The 19,013-nt window shown below is 50.9% G+C and overlaps 1 protein-coding gene across 4 annotated transcripts in view; it reads left to right on the top strand.

Moving 5' to 3' along the window:
* MICU1 (mitochondrial calcium uptake 1) overlaps positions 1-19,013 on the top strand; it is a 195,507-nt gene that overhangs the window by 98,027 nt on the left and 78,467 nt on the right. For all 4 annotated transcript variants that reach the window (XM_054174645.1, XM_054174644.1, XM_054174646.1 and 1 more), the window contains one exon: positions 873-987. In XM_054174645.1, the coding sequence (XP_054030620.1) occupies positions 873-987 (115 nt within the window). The remainder of the gene's footprint in view (positions 1-872; positions 988-19,013) is intronic.

Genomic DNA, 19,013 nt, shown 5'->3' with positions numbered 1-19,013 from the left:
AACCCAGCCTTGCTTTCACCCTGCCCCTGTGCTTGCATGACCTGCTTTCTGTGCAATAACCCTATCCATGCCTACTTTTCCTGAGAGCAATTCCCTTTTCCTCCCTCTGTGTGCGTGTGTGTGTGTGTGCTTGTGTGCCACCTCCTGCTGTGTTCTCCAAATGGGTCACTGGTGTGGGTTTCAGTGTGCAGCACCTAACAGTTTTATGGATCCTTTTCAGTCTTTGAAGCTTCAGCAGATCAAAGGGTCTTGGATTTTGAGCTTAGTCAGGGAGGTGAGCTGATAAACTATGTGGGATTTTCTGTTTAAAACAAGGTGCTGAGAAAGAACTGGAGCAAGAAAGGGAGAGACTGAGATTGGTATCAGTCCTAGTCCTCTTGGTGAGCTTGCTCAGCTCACTCCTGAACCGTGTGCTTCTGATAACAACATGGTTCTGATAACTGTGATCATTCTTCATGTCCATGTGAATCAGTTTTCTTAGCTGCTGCCACAAGAGAGTCCAACTTAAACACTCCTAACGAAGGATAATAATTGCCTTTTCAATCTCGGGTTAAAAAACGTATCTAGCAGCTTGATTTTCGTAACTACATCTCTCAAAGGTTCAGCCAGTTTTGAGCAGACAATTTTGTCTCTGTTTCAGCTAGGCTGATTGATACTGTGCAGTTCCTTGAGATGGAGAGGCTCTTAGCAGAGCATTTCTGACAGATTTGAAGGCTGGAAAAGGTCCGCTGAATGTGGAGATGGCCGAGGGGGGGGGGGGGCGTGTGTGTGTGTGTGTGGAATGGCTTGGTGGTGGTAAGGACAGAGATGAAGCCTCCCATTTCTCTCTTTAACTGATTGCTGTTTTTTCTCTTTTTGGGGTGAACAAACAGAAATTATCCCAGGAGAGGGAGAAGTTTGCTGATGAAGACAGCATCTTTTACGCGCTTGGAGAGTGTGGGCTCATTTCTTTTTCTGACTACATCTTCCTCACGACTGTCCTTTCCAGTAAGTGCACCGGGGAGTGTGTATTTTTTGATCTGCAATTACTGTGGGGTGCTTTGGGTTTGGGGTTGTTTTTTTTCAGTTTAGAAGGTTTACAAGCAGTGAGTTTGCTGTTGTTTGTCCACATGCATTTCCCTAAAAGGAGGTCTTGATCGCTTGAAACTCGAGATGCGGCAGTAATTGTTCCTGCTTCGTCTGGCTTAGATTTAGCTCGGAGTGGTTCAGAAAGACAAAGCAGATCGATGACTTCTGAGGACTTATTTCTCGTTTGAAAATGTGGCAATTTTGTATTATTTGTTTTTTCCAATGAGTCATTTGACCTGCTGTTCAAAACAGAAAATGGAGATGGCTTGAGAGCTGTGTTCATGGAGTCGTAGAATCACAGAACGTTAGGCGTTGGAAGGGGCCTCCAGAGATTGTCCGGTCCCCTGCCAAAGCTGGATCACTTAGGGCAGCTCACACAGAAATGCATCCAGGCAGGTCTTGAGAGTCTTCAGAGAAGGAGACTCCAAAACCTCTCTGGGCAGCCTGCTCCAGGGCTCTGTCACCCTCACAGTAAAGAAGTTTTCCCTCGTGTTGAGGTGGAACCTCGTGTGTTCCAGCTTGTACCCCTTGCTCCTTGTCCTGTCACTGGGCACCACTGCAAAGAGCCTGGCACCTTCATCCTGACATTCACCCCTCAGGTATTTATAGACCTTGATCAGATCCCCTCTCAGCCTTCTTCTCTCGAGATTAAACAGCCCCAGGGCTCTCAGTCTTTAAGTCCCACAGTCATCCTCATACCTTTCAGCTGGACTCTCTCCAGTAGATCTCTGTCTCTCTTGAACTGGGGAGCTCAAAACTGGTTACAATATTGTGATATTCTTGTTGGGATGAGTATTGCTTTCCAGTTCTTCACTGGTTATAAGACTGTTCGAACTCTCTTCTCCAGCTGTATTTTCACTGGGGTGAACTCAGGCTTGTGATGTAATTCAATGAGGAGAGAAGCAAAGCTGTTTACATTTCAACAAGTGTCATTAGCTACCTTCTGTCTTTTCACCCTGCCATACTTGACTTGCATCTGTGATATTTCTGTGATCTACTAATCTGTTCCAGCAAAGTCTTCTGCACTCAAAGTGCTGGCAGTTCAAAGTTTGCTTTGTTGGCAAGAAGCAGTGAAACCTGATGCCTTTGGTAACGTCAGATGGCACTTCGGGACTTTCTTCGCAGGGAAAGCAGGCTGCAAACCTGATCTGCAAAGCTTCTCTAGCTGCTTGGGAAGGGACACATCATAAACAGCAAAGTCAACAGAAATGCCAGTTATTTTTTGGCCCTGTTAGAAAATGTGGGGTAATGGGGAGTATGGCACTGTCCAAGTAAACTTAGGACCCTTTATTTTCAGGCAAAAACCAGACAGACAAAGAAACAAAACCCCGAACCAAACCAACCAACCCAAAAACTGCAGCAACAAAACCAGAGAGAGAATACTTGACCATTTAGTCTTATCACAGAATTAGACTGGTTTGGGTTGGAAGGGTCCTTTGGAGGTCATCCAGTCTAACCCCCCTGCAGTCAGCAGGGGCATCTGCAGCTAGGGCAGCTTGTTCACAGCCCCAACCAGCCTGACCTGGAATGGAATGGAATGGAATAGAATAGAATTAATCAGGTTGAAAGAGACCTCTGAGATCATTGAGTCCAACCTATCACCCAGCACAATCTGATCAACTAAACCATGGCACCAAGCACCCCATCCAGTCTCTCTCTTCCTAAACACCTCCAGGGATGGTGACTCCACCACCTCCCTGGGCAGCACAGTCCATGGTTCCAGGGATGGGGCTTCTACCCACCTGTCTAGGCAACCTGGGCCCGGGTCTCACCACCCACAGTGTAAATTATTTCTTCCCTCTCTCTTAAGCCTCAGTCTCCCTCTTCTAGTTTAAAACCATCATCTCTTGTCCTGTCATAATAGGCCCTGCTAAAAAGTCTGTCCTCAGCTTTCTTGTAGGCCTCTAAGTACTGAAATGCCCCAAGAAGCTCTCCATGGAGCCTTCCCTTCTCCAGGCTGAACACCCCCAACACTCTCAGCCTGGCCTCACAGCAGAAGGCTTCCAGCCCTCCCATCATTGCTGTGGCCTCTTCTGTCCCCACTCCATCAGGTCCCTTTCTGTGCTGAGCTGAGGACTCCAGAGCTGGCCCCAGCAGTGCTGTAGGTGGTGTTTCAGCAGAGCAGAGGGGCAGAATCCCCTCCCTCCTGCTGCCCACGCTGCTGGGGATCAGCCCAGGACGCCGCTGACTCTGGGCTGTGAGTGCGTGGTGCTGGCTCATGCCCAGCTTGTCACCCACCAGCCTCTTTCACCATCCTCAGTATAAAAAAAGTCTGTTTCATGATGTCCTCATTACAGGAACTGAAAAGCTGGGCACTTCCCAGTCTGCTGTAGGCTCCCATTGCTACCTGTGCTGTTCAGGGAGTAACCAGCAGTGTTTCACCGATGGTCTGTAAAACCACGAAGCAAGCACACGCTGGCTTGAGCTGACTTTAACTGCCAGGGTTTGCTTTCATCACACGATGTCACACACACCTCTTCTCACCATGTCCATTTGACAGCAAACAAGACCTTGAAAGTTTTTTGTGTCCACCCCCCCCCCCCATTCCTGCATGCTGTACATGCTGCAAGAGGCAGCTTTTCGTTTACTGAGCACAGCACTTGGGAGGATCCATTACAAGGAAGAAGCGGCAGTCAAGGTCTTGTTTATCAGTGGACATGGTGAGAAGATGTGTGTGAGATATTCCTATCATGAAAGCAAAGACTGGCAGTTCAAGCCAGTTTGAGACAGGGAGTCTTCTGATTTTAATCTGCTTTTGTCTGCTTGCCTCAGTCTCAGAATTGACTCTGAAGACGTTTGCCTCTCTTTTCTTACCTTAGCCTTGCCCAAATAATCTAAGGTGTTTTTACTTTATAGTGAGGGTGGTGAGACACTGGCACAGGTTGCCCAGGAAGGCTATGGATGCTTCCTCCCTGGGTTTGTTCAAGGCCAGGCTGGATAAGGCCTTGAGCAACCTGGGCTAATGGAAGGTGTCCCTGCCCATTATCGGAAAGCATGCACGGACTCCCTTGTTGGTGAGGCAGGAATCCTTTATTGGTACAGAACAAGCAGCTTATATAGGAAAAATCAAGCAGGCTAAGCAATTCCCTGACATTCTTGCACCACTGCTGCTCATTGAGTTTTCTGCTTTGATATGCAGCTGTCCATTGTTATCTTCATCCCATATCAGGTTGATCTTCTCCAGCGTGGAGGCAAGTGTCCTCCTGTCTCGCACTTCAGGTTGTTTACCACGGTCAGCTCTTCTTTATCATCAAGCCATCCTTCCAGTATCAATGGCCTGTTGTTCTTTCTTGTCCTGAAACCTTCCATAGATACTTTCTGCTTTCCTACAGCCCATGGCTGGGGGGTTGGAACTAGGTGATCTCTGAGGTCCTTTCCAACCCAAACCATTCTGTGATTGATTGATTGTACTTGAGTAGCAAGAGCTTTCCATCTGAGTCTCCACAGATGACAGTGACCTCACAAACCCACAGTGTTGCATTCCTGGAGCTGGTTTAGCAGCCCCTCATGCCCTTGCCTTGAGGACTGTGCTGGTGGTGAACAACCCCTCATCAAGGCACAGAATTCATTTCATGTGCTTCTGCAGGCGGCAGCAGGAGAAATTGTTCTTGCTTTGGGTTAATTTCTCTGTTGTGAGAATAAAAGGGATCACCTGGTGCTAGTGTAGCAGCCAGCCTTGTTTTGGAGGGCTGTGTGGGAAGAACCTGAAAGGAGGTTGTAGACAGGTGGGGGTTGGTCTCTTCTCCCAGGCAACCAGTGGCAGAACAAGAGGCCACAGTCTCAAGCTGCACCAGGGGAGGTTTAGGCTGGAGGTGAGGAGGAAGTTCTTCCCAGAGAGAGTTGTTAGCCATTGGGATGTGCTGCCCAGGGAGGTGGTGGAGTCCCCATCCCTGGAGGTGTTCAAAAAAGAATTGGAAGTGGCACTTGGAGCCATGGTTTAGTTGTCAAGAGCTGTTAGGTAATAGGTTGGACTTGATGATCTCTGAGGTCTTTTCCTACACCTGAGTGAGTCTGTGGTTCTAAGGATTGATTGTGGGCTTTTAACTGTGTTCACACCTACCAGGGGATCTGACTGAAAAGAGGAGATGAGACTGGGTGGTCTGTGCTTTGAGGAGTGGGCAAGGAAGGAGGTTTCAAAAGAGAGCATGGGGGGAGAAGAAAAGAAGAAGGGGGTGGGGGGAAGTGTTCTGTGACTTACTGGTTGACTTCTAGGTAATTTGGGAGTTTGCTGAATAGTCACTGAAGGTGGAGGAGCTTCTCTGGAGCTGCTGTCAAACCGTGATGCCCCAGAGGAAGAGTTTTCATTTCACATTCATTTTCTTTTATGGAAATAGACCTCCCAGCTAAACCTTGCCCTCTGGCCAGGTGGAACATTCTATGCCACACTGGTTTCCCCTCCTGCCAGGAACTATGATCTTGCAGGAATCCAGTAGTTCCTGATTATTTTTCCTTCCCTGGGCAATAAATAAAATAGATTGAGGAAAGTACATCTCAACCCTGACGTTTCAATATTGGTTTTCTCACAGAGTTGTTGAAATAACCCAAACACTAAGGAGGTCTCTGGGCAAGAGCAAGCTATAGATTGTATCAGCTGGCTAAAAGCCACTATGTGTTGAGAGAGGAAAGTGGCATGTTGAGCCTTAAAGCAGGGCAAACAGAAGGGGAGTGTGAGATTGGATGTGGGAGTAGGAGGCAGGAAGGCAAGATGCTCCCTCTGCCGTGCTCAGAAGTGATGTGGAGAGGTCAATCCTGATCTGGTTTGGGTTACTGAGTTCAAAACAGATCGAAACCAGAAACCCAGCATGTGGTGCTCCTTGGGATGCTGAAGGGAGCGTTTGGCTCTCTACAGCTCCCTGAACGGAGGTTGGAGTTGGGTGGGGATTGGTCTCCTCTCCCCAGTGTCAGGTGACAGAACAAGAGGAAATGGCCTCAAATTCTTCCAGGGGAGGTTTGGATATTGGGAAAAATTTCTTCCCTGCAAGAGTGGTCAGGCATTGGAACAGGCTGCCCAGGGAGGTGGTGGAGGCACCATCACAGTATCACAGTCTCACAGTGTAACTAAGGTTGGAAGAGACCCCAAGGATCATCAAGTCCAACCTGTCCCAACAGACCTCACGACCAGACCATGGCACCAAGTGCCACATCCAATCCCCTCTTGAACACCTCCAGGGATGGGGACTCCACCACCTCCCTGGGCAGCACATCCCAATGACGAACGACTCGCTCAGTGAAGAACTTTCTCCTCACCTCGAGTCTAAACCTCCCCTGGCACAGCTTGAGACTGTGTCCCCTTGTTCTGGTGCTGGTTGCCTGGGAGAAGAGACCAACCCCCTCCTGGCTGCAACCACCTTTCAGGTAGTTGTAGAGAGCAATGAGGTCACCCCTGAGCCTCTTCTTCTCCAGGCTGAGCAACCCCAGCTGCCTCAGCCTCTCCTCACAGGGCTGTGCTCAAGGCCTCTCCCCAGCTTTGTTGCCCTTCTCTGGACACCTTCAAGTGTCTCAATGTCCTTCCTAAATTGAGGGGCCCAGAACTGGACACAGGACTCAAGGTGTGGCCTAACCAATGCAGAGTCCAGGGGCACAATGACCTCCCTGCTCCTGCTGGCCACACTATTCCCAATACAGGCCAGGATGCCATTGGCCTTCTTGGCCACCTGGGCACACTGCTGGCTCATGTTTAGGCGGGTGTCAATCAGCACCCCCATGTCCCACTCTGTTTGGCAGCTCTCCAGCCACTCTGACCCCAGCCTGTAGCTCTGCATGGGGGAATGTGTGGACATGGCACTTTTGAGACACAGTTCAATGGGCATGGTGGTCTTGGCTTGATGGTTGGACTTGATGACCTCGGAGATCTTCTCCAGCCTCAGTGATTTTATCATTCTGTGTCTTTCCTAGAGTCACAGAATCGTTTCTGCAGTCTTTGGCTGTACTGGGCTTTGAGAGCACTTTGCCCAAGCTTTTCCTTTCATTTGTCTTTGCAGCTTCAGCTGGAGCTCAGTTCAGTTGTATTCTCGGAAGTGGGAGCCACGTGGCAGCTGCTGGGGAGGGAGAGGAGGAGAGAGGCTTCATCTGTATGTTGCTGGTGCAGAGCTGTTTGCATATCGCACAGAGGATGAAGTCTGTCACCATGGTTTATTTACCAGCGATTTCTCACTCCAGCACTGTCTGTTCCCATCAGCTGCCATGTTTCTGTGGCAGTGTATTTTTAAAACAACTAATGAAATAGCATTTAACTGCTTCAGGAAGTCAGCTTTGTAGTGAAGGCAGCGGGAGCGGAGTGGCCTTGCGGATACCGCGCGGCTCCCGTCGCTTTGGGCGCTCCCTGTGTTTTGGGGCAGAGGTAGGAAGAGGAACAAAACACAGAATTAAGCAGGTTGGGAAAGACCTCTGAGATCCTCAAGTCCAACCTCAGGTTAAGAAGGACATTGAGACACTTGAAGGTGTCCAGAGAAGGGCAACAAGGGTGGGGAGAGGCCTTGAGCACAGCCCTGTGAGGAGAGGCTGAGGGAGCTGGGGTTGCTCAGCCTGGAGAAGAGGAGGCTCAGGGGTGACCTCATTGCCCTCTACAACTACCTGAAAGGTGGTTGTAGACAGGAAGGGGTTGGTCTCTTCTCCCAGGCAAGCAGCAGCAGAACAAGAGGACACAGTCTCAAGCTGTGCCAGGGGAGGTTTAGACTCGAGGTGAGGAGAAAGTTCTTCACCGAGCGAGTCGTTCGTCATTGGGATGTGCTGCCCAGGGAGGTGGTGGAGTCCCTGTCCCTGGAGGTGTTCAAGAGGAGATTGGATGTGGCACTTGGTGCCATGGTCTAGTTGTGGGGTCTGTTGGGACAGGTTGGACTTGATGATCCTTGGGGTCTCTTCCAACCTTGGTTATACTGTGAAACTGTGATACTGTAACCTATCCCCCAACACCATCTAATCAACTAAACCATGGCACCAAGTGACTCATCCAGTCTCTTCCTAAACACCTCCAGGGATGGGGACTCCACAACCTCCCTGGGCAGCACATCCCAAGGGCCAATCTCTCTTGCTGGGAAGAATTTCTTCCTAACATCCAGCCCAAACCTCCCCTGCACAGCTTGAGACTGTGTCCTCTTGTTCTGGTGCTGCTTGCCTGGGAGAAGAGACCAAAGCCCACCTGGCTACAACCTCCCTTCAGGTAGGCAATAAGGCCCTGCTCTGGCAGAGGGTTTGGACTGGATGATCTTTGAGGGTCCCTTCCAACCCCTAACATCCTGTGGTCCTGTAAACCTCCTCAGGCACAACATCACAGGAAAGCAAAGGCATCACTTCCCTGACCAGAGAGGTTTTTACTTTTGGTCTTGCAGGACAGGTGGAGGAAGGAGGGAAAGAGCTCTTCCATCATCAGCAACTTTAATTTCAGAGCCAACCTGGTCTGTTGTCCAGGAGTGCTAATGCTGACTTGATTAACAGGCCCTGAAGGGAGCTGGGCATTGGAAGGAGTTGTCGGTGGTGTTGCTGTAATTGGACTGTCGCTGTGCCTGGATTTACTCCTCCTGGATGGAGGATTAAATAGCTTTGGCTCAAACCAAAGTCATTAGTCTCTTGCCAGAGCTCTTGCTGCAGACCTGCAGCTCCTCCTGCCTTCATCTCCTGCATGCTGCGCTTGCCCCTTACTGGGGGCGAGAGGTTTCTTGCCTAGGATGGGTTCACCTCTATTTATTTTTCCCTTTGCCCTGTGTAGGAGATAAATCCTAAGCCATCCAGCTCTGGAAATGATTTTCTGGCTGGATATCGAGCCCTGTTCAGGTCCCTGTGATGGAAATGGCCTGTCATGCTCTCCTGCACTGCTGTGCACAGGCAACATGATCTGCAGGTTCTCTTCGCAGTGTGGCTGTTTTGACTGTGTGTTGATATGAATGTCTTCAGCTTTCTTCCCTGCCCCAAGTAAGGTCTGACAGCTTACCAGTGCTGTTTCCATCCTCCAGAGCAGCACAAAGTGCCATGAGGCTCATTACTACAAGAAAAAGCAGGCAGAATGTTGCTTTGAGTTTGCAGCAATGTTTTTGTTTGTGGTCCTGTTCATGTTAATTCTGTCTTCAGACTTTGAAGAGCCTCCATTTCCCTGCATGGATCCATCCCATCCACACAATATGGTGCAGAGATGTCTTCAGTACCTTTCTGCTAGTCCAGTTGCTTCTGTGTGGGATCTTCAACATGTATCTGGGCAGCACAGAGATCCTCTTCCAAGGGATATCCCAGCTTCCCAGTGTAAGCCTGGTTGCTTCATGTCAGATTGAGGGCTCTCTGGCTCAGCACCCTGCTTCTGCCTGCAGGCTTCCATTCTGGAGCACAGAGAAGGGGTGGCTTTCCCACAACAGGCACTTGGGGATCTTTCCATGCAGAGCTTGATCTCGCTGGTTGGAAACCAGTGGTAGGGCATGGGTTGCTCTGCCAGCCCTTCCACCTGCAGTCTTCACTTCATCTTTCTGTGTTCATCTCTTCATCCCTTCCATTTACACACTGTATGGCCTGATGGATCTCCACCAGCCTTTGCTCAGTGAGGACAGTAAGCTTGCAGTGGAGAAGGACTACTCTGCTTGTAGCACTGTTAGCAGTGAGAAGTTCCAGAGACTTACTCATTATTATTTCTCTAGAATTAGCAGAGTGATTTTGCATTGCTTACAGCACTGTCCCAGAACCTGCTGATGTTTGGGGTGAGCTCTTTCTCCAGGGGGTCCCTGAAGAGCACAGTTTCTAATGGTCTTTTGTCTGGAGCTGCCATTTCCAGGTCCTTATTTCAGGGGGACGTTTTAGAGGTAGTTTTGATTTCCAGCAGTGCTCTGGGAGTCATGTGGTGGCCTCTGAGAAGCTGTTGGAAGGTAGGCCTTGTACTCCAGCCAAGGTGCTTGCCACCATCTCCCCAGTCTCTGGATCTGAGGTGTACATTTGACATTACAAACAAAATACAGCTTGATGTCAGAACTGCACAGCCTCTTTGGTTCCTGAGCACCTCTCACTGCTGGCAGCGTGGGTGTATTGGTTGGACTTGGTGATCCCTGTGGGGAAGGACCTGGGAGTCCTGGTGTGTAAGGAGTTGTCCACGGGTCAGCAACGTGCCCTGGTGGCCAAGGGCCAATGGCATGCTGGGCTGCAGTCAGAGGAGTGTGTCCAGCAGATCCAGGGAGGTTCTGCTCCCCATCTACTCAGCCCTGGTGAGACCTCACCTGGAATCTTGCATCCAGCTCTGGGCTCCCCAGTCAGGAGGGACAGGGAGCTACTGGAGAGAGTCCAAGGGAGGGCTAATCAGGATGACTGAAGGACTGGAGCATTGCCCTGTGAGGAGAGGCTCAGAGCCCTGGGGCTGTTCAGTCTGGAGAAAACAAAACTGAGAGGAGATCTGGTTAATGTCTGTAAATATCTGAGGGCTCATTGACAAGAGGGAGGGGACAGGCTCTGCTCAGTTGCACCCTGGGATGGGACAAGGGGCAGTGGTTATCAAGTACTGCACAGGAGGTTCCACCTCAATGTGATGAGTGATGAGGAACTTCTTTACTGTGAGGGTGATGGAGCACTGGAGCAGGCTCCCCGGCAAGGTTGGGAAGTCTTCTTCTCTGGAGACTTTCCAGCCCCATCTGGATGCATTCCTGTGCAACCTGTGCTAGATTCTGTGGCCCTGCTCTGGCAGGGGGGTTGGACTCCATGATCTTCAGAGGTCCCTTCCAACCCCTAACATCCTCTGGTCCTGTGATCTTAAAGGTCTTTTCTGCTGTAAATGGCTTGATGTGCAGCTCGGTAACCTTGGAGCTTGGTATTCAAGTAGGGCTTGGTTCAGGCAAGTGAGGAGCTAACCAAAAGTTTGCTTTTGTGGTCTAGGTTGTTTAGGACTTTTCTTACTGTTACTAGAGGTGGTATTTTTACTCTGCATGATGGCAAGTTCCTTACCAGCCGCTCCCTCCTCCTTTTCCCATGTGTGGCACTGCAGTGGTGAGCCAGGGGTGCAGTGGCCCAGCCAATGTGATCTGGTTTGTCCCCCAAAACATGCCATTAATGTAAATAGACTCAAAGAGTTATTGAGGTTGGAGAAGACTTCTAAGAACATCTGGTGCAGCTGTCAACCCAACCCCACTATGCCCACTAAACCACGTGCCAAAGTGCCACATCTACAGGTTTGATTGAACACCTGCAGGGATGGGGACTCCATCACCTGCTTGGGTAGCCTGCTCTCTTTCAGTAAAGAAATTGTTCCTGATACCCAGTCTAAACCTTCCCTGGTGCAACTTGAGAGCTCCTCCTTTGCTATCAGTAGTTACTTGGGAGAAAAGATGACCTCACCTCCCTCCAGTCTCCTTTCAAGGAGTTGTGGAGAGCAATGAGGTCTGCCCTCAGCCTCTTTATCAGCCTGAACAGCCCCAGTTCCTTCAGGTGCTCCTTACCAGACCTGTTCTCCAGGTCCTTCACCAGCTTCATTGATCTTCAGATCTGCTGTAGCAGCTCTGTGTCCTTCCTGGAGCATCTCTCATGAGAAAACCCTGAGAGACCTGGGGCTGTTTAGTCTGGTGAAGAGAAGGCTGAGAGGGAACCTTGTCGAAGTCTGCAAGTATCTGAAGGGTGGCTCTCAGGAGGATGTGGCCACTCTCTCTTCACTGATACCCAGGGACAGGATGAGGGCCAATGGACATAAACTCAGTCACAGGAAATTCCACCTCAACATGAGAAAAAAAACCTTTTTTGTGCTGTGAGGGTGCCAGAGCCCTGGAGCAGGCTGCCTGATGGGGTTGTGGAGTCTCCTCCTCCACAGATCTTCAAAACCCATCTGGATGCCTTCCTGCGTGACCTGCCCTAAGCGGTCCTGCTTTGGCAAGGGCACTTGGGATTGATCTCTGGAGGCCCCTTCCAACCCCTTCCATTCTATGAGTCTGGGACCTCCATTTCACTCCAACCTCCTGTTAGGGAGTTTTGGAGAACAATGAAGTCTCCCCTCAGCCTCTTCTTCAGCCTAAACACCCCCAGTTCCCTCAGGTGCTCCTCACCTGGCCTGTTCTCCACACCCTTCATCTTCATTGTAGATGCAGTACATGGAAGTGAGAAGAGGAGGCTCAGGGGAAACCTTATTGCTCTCTACAGCTTCCTGTAGGGAGATTGTAGCCAGGTGGGGGTTGGTCTCTTCTCCCAGGCAACCAGTGGCAGAACAAGAGAACACAGCCTCAAGCTGTGCCAGGGGAGGTTTAGGCTGGAGGTGAGGAGAAAGTTCTTCCCAGAAAGAGTCATTGGCCATTGGGATGTGCTGCCCAGGGAGGTGGTGGAGTCCCCATCCCTGGAGGTGTTCCAAAAAGGATTGGAAGTGGCACTTGGAGCCATGGTTTGGTTGTCAGGAGGTGTTGGGTATTAGGTAATAGGTTGGGCTTGATGATCTCTGAGCTCTTTTCCAACCTGGCTGATTCTGTGATCTCCTCCTTCCCTGTTACTGGTGAACTTACAGTGAGCTGGACACCAGTGCTGGGCTGCTGGCTGTGGTCTGGTAAGGGGTGCTTCTTTCTGACCCCAGTTCCTCCCTTCAGACACAAATGTGTCATTTTGAACATGTGCAGAAAGGTTTTGGTGGGTTTTAGGCTAAAATACTGCTGTGCAGAGCCAGACAGAATAATGACCTTGCTGATCTGTGTGAATTAATAAGGGAGGGGAAAGGACTCTTGATTAATGTCTGGCTGGAGGTAGAAAAAGTAAGATTTTGTTAATGTTATGACCTTAAAGAAAAGAAAGGAAAGGAAAGAGCAAATATGGTTAGAGCTGCAAGGCTTGCATTGCCACCTGGAGATGAAACTCCTCTGCTTCAGGAGGGCTGTCTTAATGTTGGGCCAACTGTGAAGACAGAGGTCTGCAGTTTTGGTATGTTATGGCCTACATACATAGATTTGTCCTAGTTTTGGGGCAGATGGGGAAGAAGCAGTCAGAGGATTCACACAGATTGCATTGGGTTGGAGGGGACCCTCAAAGGTCCTCTTGTCCAACTCCCCTGCGGTCAGCAGGGACACTTCCAGCTAGATCAGGCTGCCCAGGGCCGCATCGAGTCTCGCCTCCCCTTCCACTGCATGGGGAAAATCCACACATCAGAGCAAAGGAGGAGTTTGGGGGCTGGTGGCATTGGTTTTTACCTGCTCATGAACCTAACAGATAAAAGCAATCAGGTAGGAATAGCGTTGGAGGCTCTGCAGAGACCTCTGGAGGAAATACTCTTCGGTGCTGCTCCCCTGGGAGCAAAGGTAGGTGGGATTTGTGAGGCCAGAATCACAGACTGCATCAGGTTGGAAGGGACTCTGGAAGGTCATCTTGCACAATCCCCTTCAGTCAGCAGGGGCTTCTCCAACTAGATCAGCTTGCTCAAGGCCTCATCAAGTCTGACCTTGAATGTCTCCAGGGACAGGACCTCAGCCACATCCCTGGGCAACCTGATCCAGGATTTCACCACTCTCATGGTGAAGAGCTTCCTCCTAATGTCCAGCCTCAATCTACCCTGCTGCAGTTTCAAACCATTGCCTCTCATCCTATCACCACAGACCCTTCTGAACATCCCCTCCCCAGCCTCCTGTTTGTCCCCTTCACACACTGAAATGTAGCTCTATGGTCTCCCTGGAGCCTTCTTTTCTCCAGGCTGAACAGCCCTGATTCTCTCAGCCTGTCCTTGTAGGAGCGGTGCTCCAGCCCTCTGGTGATCTTGGTGGCCCTCCTTTGGACCCACTCCATCAGGTCCATGTTTCTCTTGTGCTGGGGGCCCCAGAGCTGAACAGGTGAGGTTTCACCACAGCAGAGCAGGGTGGCAGAATCCCCTCTCTCCATCTGCTGGCCAGACTTCTTTTGATAGGGCCCAGGATGCCATCAGCCTTTGGGGAAGTCAGTGCCCGTTGCTGGCTCATGTCCAGCTCTTCATCCACCAGTACTTGGGGGTCCAAGTCCTTTTCTTCAGGGCTGCTCTCAATCTGCTCATCTTGCAGCCTGTGTTGCTATCAAGGGTTGCCCCAACTCAGGTGCATGACCTTGCTCTTTGCCTTCTTGAACCTCATGAGGTTACAGATGGACAGATTGCGCTGGGTGGGAAGGGAGCCTCGAAGGTCACCCAAGCAAAGGAGAGCAAATGTGGCTTTCCTGCTCAGTGGGCACTGACTGTCTTTCAGAATGCATTGCTTCTGGTGAGTATAAAAGGCAATAAAGAGCAATGGAGTGCTGCAAATTGCTCTGTTGAATAATCTAAAATGGTTAAAAAGCACATAATTGACTTAAAGAGGCCTAATAACCCATCTGATCCCTCAGGGGGTCCCTAGGGCTCTCTGCTGATGGAGCAAGTGGGTTTCCTCAGTGTGGTCACTGCTGCTGCTCACCATCTGTCTGTCTGCTGAAGGCTGCTCATCTTCATAACACTGATGCTTGTGGCTCTGGAGGTGTGTTGGGTTTTTTCCCTGCCCTTCCATTCCCAAGCACTTGAAGAAATGAGTTGAGACAAATGTCAGTTACCCCTTGCATGAACTCCTGGGTCAGTTGGGTGCTGGTGGGTGAAAAGCTGGACATGAGCTGGCACCAGGTGCTCACAGCCCAGAGCCAGCCATGTCCTGGGCTGATCCCCAGCAGCAGGAGGGAGGGGATTCTGTCCCTCTGCTCTGCTGAGACCCCACCTATAGTGCTGCTGGGGCCAGCTCTGGAGTCCTCAGCACAGGAGAGACAAGGACCCGTTGGAGAAGGGCAGAGGAGGTCACAGCAATGATGGGAGTGCCAGAAGTATTCTGCTGTGAGGCCAGGCTGAGAGGTGGGGTTGTTTAACCTGGGGAAGAGAAGGGTCTGGGGAGACCTTTTAGTGGCCTTCCAGTGCTTAGAGGGGCTGGTAAGTAATCTGGGGGCAGACTTTTTAGCAGGGCCTGTTGCAGTGGGACAAGGGGTGATGGTTTAAACTAGAAGAGGAAGATTGAGACTAGAGAGAAGGAAGAAATGTTTTACACATTCTACAGGGTGGTGAGACCCTGGCTCAGGTTGCCCAGACAGGTGGCAGAAGCTCCATCCCTGGAACCATTGCAGGCCAGGCTGGTTGGGGCTGTGAGCAGCCTGCTCCAGTTGCAGATGTCCCTGCTGCCTGCAGGGGGTTGGACTAAATGGCCTTTAAAGGTCCCTTCCAACCCAATCCATTCCATGATTCCATGAAAAAGCAGCTTGATGTGTAGAGCTGGTGGAGCTATGGATCTCCAGAGTGCTTTCAACCAAGAAACCTGGTGAGGGACTTCTTAGGGTGTTGGGTAATGATAGAACTGGGGGGAATGGCAAAAGAGTAGAAATGGGTAGATTCAGACTGGATGTGAGGAAGAAGTTCCTCCCCCTGAGGGTGGTGAGAGCCTGGCACAGGCTGCCCAGGGAGGTGGTGGCAGCCTCCTGCCTGGAGGTGTTTGCAGCCAGGCTGGAGGTGGCTGTGAGCAACCTGCTGTGGTGTGAGGTGTCCCTGCCCATGGCAGGGGGGCTGGAGCTGGCTGAGCCTTGAGGTCCCTTCCAGCCCTGACAATTCTGTGATTCAGCCCAGTCTTTCTAGATGGAGTTACTTATATTTCAAGGCTAGGAATAAGAGACTCATTAATTATATTGATGTGGGCTGCAGTAGCATGGTTTTGTTTGTGTTAATGGAGTGGAAGGATCATTAGTAAGCCACTGAATCCTTCTGCACACCTGAAGACTAGAAATACAGCTAGGAAAGGACCTGCAGTTGGTCCTGCCCAGTTCCTAACCCACTGCCCAAAAGAGAAATGAGTTGCAGTGAAACATCTTGGTTCTTAATTATGCCAGAAACAACGGTGTGGAAGTAGCCTGCAAAATCCCAGAGAGCTGGAAGGGCAGCAGAGCATGTGGGGAAAACCCAGAAATGGTTTTCTCTTGGAGACAGGCATTGTGCCCTATGGAAACCAAACAGACTTCTGAAGAGGTTTGATCACCATCATAGAAAGAATATTGAAGTCATTTTGAGGTGTCTTAGTTCAGGAGGCCATGTGGAAATGGGGAAGCAAGAGCAGGGCTCTGCACCTGGGCTGGAACAATCAGTACAGGCTGGGGGATGAGGTGAGAGAACACAGCCCTGAGGGAAAGGACTTGGGGTGCTGAGGGATGAGAAGCTGGACAGGAGCAGGCAGTGTGAGCTTGCAGCACAGGAGGCAAATCACATCCTGGGATCAGATATGTGGCCAGCAGATCCAGAGAGGGGATTCTGCCACTTTGCTCTGCTGTGGTGAGACCTCACCTGGAGTACTGGGTGCAGGTGTGGAGCCCTTAACACAGGAAGGACATGGAGCTGATGGAGAGGGTCCAGGGGAGGGCCATGGAAATAATCAAGGGGTTGGAGCACCTCTGCTACAAGGACAGGCTGAGAGCACTGCAGTTGCTCAGCCTGGAGCAGGCTCTGGGGAGACCTAATAGCAGCCTGCCAGTACCTGAGCGGGGCTACAGGAAGGATGGAGAGAGACTGTTTGCAAAGGCCTGCAGGGACAGGACAAGGGGCAGTGGCTTCAGACCAGAGAAGAGCAGGTTTAGATTGAGTATCAGGAAGAAGTTCAACAAGGCCCTGGGCAGACTGATGTAGTCAGGGATGTCTCTGCTGACTGCAAGGAGGTCAGACTGGATGACCTCTGGAGGCCCCTTCCAGCCTGGACCATTCTATGAAATTTAGAGAAGCTGCAGTCATTAATGGTCACGTTGGGGGCAGGAGAAATGAGGAGGAAAAGGAAGGCTGCATTTAGCTGGGTAAAGCAGTGTCTGCTGCTGTCAAGGTCTGCAAGCTTCTGGAGGGTATAAGACCAAGAGGAAGAAGAGAACTGGAGGGTCTACAGACTGATGTAAGCACCCCTTAGATGAGGGGAAGGCTGAGCAAGTGGGGGGGCAGCTGCTGTGGGGATGAATCTCCCCTGGTAAATCTCAAGTCAGAAGCATCATACCCAAAAGGAGCAGGGTGAGCTAATTGTCTTCAGTGCCCTCTGATCCCTCTGGCTCAGACTCAGGTCTGTTGGACTTCAGTGCCATTAGAAATAATTGGAGTTAGATATGCAGATCAGAGGAGGAAACAGGCAGTGTCACTCATTAGCTGAAGGAATGGAGCGATTAAATTTGCTAATTTAAAGCCAATTTCCTTCCCTGCCCTTAGAAAATACTGACCCTGCAGATTTTGGGTAGTTAGTTGGTTATTTTTAGTTGCTGCTGAAGTGTTCATTTGAACTTTGCCAATGATGCTCTCTTCTGGAGCTTTGCTGAACTGCCCTCGAGAGTGTCTGTTGAGAGGAGGCAGAGGGGGGAGATGGGCTTTGTGAGGGCAAGTTTATAAGCATCTTGCTTTCTCTCTGCAACATGTGTCTGCACAAGTGGGATGTGTTGGTACATGTTTCCTTAAAGGAAGGGGGGCATGGGGAAGGCAACCAAAACTCCAATTTCATACAAGAAGGAACAGATTTCCCAGTCTCAGAATATGCATCCCTGTACCTGGGCACAGAAAGTGGGGGAAGAAAGAGGAGATTCTAAACTGTTCTTCTTCTAGGGGGTTGGGGAAGTTTAGGTTGGATATTAGGAAGAAGTTATGTCCTGCAAGAGTGGTCAGGCATGGGAACAGGCTGCCCAGGGAGGTGGTGCAGTCACCATGCCTGGGGGTTCAAGAAATGCATGGACATGGCACTGTGAGACGTGGTTTGGTGGCCATGGTGGTGGTAGGTTGATGACTGGGCTCAGTCTTAGAGGTCTGTTCCAACCTTCAATGGTTCTGTGATCCTTTGAGGCTGTAGCCAGGAGGGGGTTGGGCTCTTCTCCCAGGCAACCAGCCCCAGAACAAGAGGACACAGTCTCAAGCTGTGCCAGGGGAGGTTCAGGCTGGATGTTAGGAAGAAGTTCTTCCCAGCAAGAGAGATTGGCCCTTGGGATGTGCTGCCCAGGGAGGTGGTGGAGTCCCCATCCCTGGAGGGGTTCAGGAAGAGCCTGGATGGGGTGCTTGGTGCCATGGTTTAGTTGATCAGATGGTGCTGGATGATGGGTTGGACTTGATGGTCTCAAAGGTCTCTTCCAACCTGGTCTGGTCTGTTCTGTTCTATTCTATCCTATCCTATCCCATTCTATCCCATTCCATGGGTCCTTTCCAACTCAAGGCATTGTGTGATCTTCTAACTAGATTAAAGCTTTTGATACAGTCCCTTATTACCTCCGAGGAGAAACAACTCTTTGGCTTGATTTTGGGGGGCCAGTAAGGAGAAATTGTGTCCAGGCTTTCATCTGGTGCTTGTAATTTGAGTGGATCAGGCTAGATGTGGTGTTGAGACATTAAAAGGGTAGTTGGAAGGTGCTTAATAGTGTTGCTCCTAGAGGAAATGAGGTGTTCATCTCGGGAAATGGTGGGAGGGAGAGGCTGTGAGGAAGGGAGGGAGGGGAGAGGCTGCGAGGAAGGAGAGAGGCAGGGAGGGGAGAGGCTGCGAGGAAGGGAGGAGGGAGGGGAGAGGCTGTGAGGAAGAGGAGAAGGAGGGAGGGGAGAGGCTGTGAGGAAGAGAAGGAGGGAGGGAAGAGGCTGTGAGGAAGAGGAGAAGGAGGGATGGGAGAGGCTGCGAGGAAGAGGGGAAGGAGGGAGGGGAGAGGCTGTGAGGAAGGAGAGAGGCAGGGAGGGGAGAGGCTGCGAGGAAGGGAGGAGGGAGGGAGGGGAGGGGAGAGGCTGCAGAAGAGGGGAAGGAGGGAGGGGAGAGGCTGTGAAGAAGAGGGGAGAGGCTGCGAGGAAGAGGAGAAGGAGGGAGGGGAGAGGCTGCGAGGAAGGGGAGAAGGAGGGAGGGGAGAGGCTGTGAGGAAGAGGGGAAGGAGGGAGGGGAGAGGCTGTGAGGAAGAGGAGAAGGAGGGAGGGGAGAGGCTGTGAGGAAGAGGAGAAGGAGGGAGGGGAGAGGCTGCGAGGAAGAGGGGAAGGAGGGAGGGGAGAGGCTGCGAGGAAGAGGGGAAGGAGGGAG

Source organism: Dryobates pubescens, chromosome 30 (genome assembly GCF_014839835.1).
Source record: "Dryobates pubescens isolate bDryPub1 chromosome 30, bDryPub1.pri, whole genome shotgun sequence".
In the NCBI taxonomy this organism is placed as follows: domain Eukaryota; kingdom Metazoa; phylum Chordata; class Aves; order Piciformes; family Picidae; genus Dryobates; species Dryobates pubescens.
Note: the sequence above shows the minus strand (reverse complement) of the source record. Positions and strands in the feature narration are given on the sequence as shown.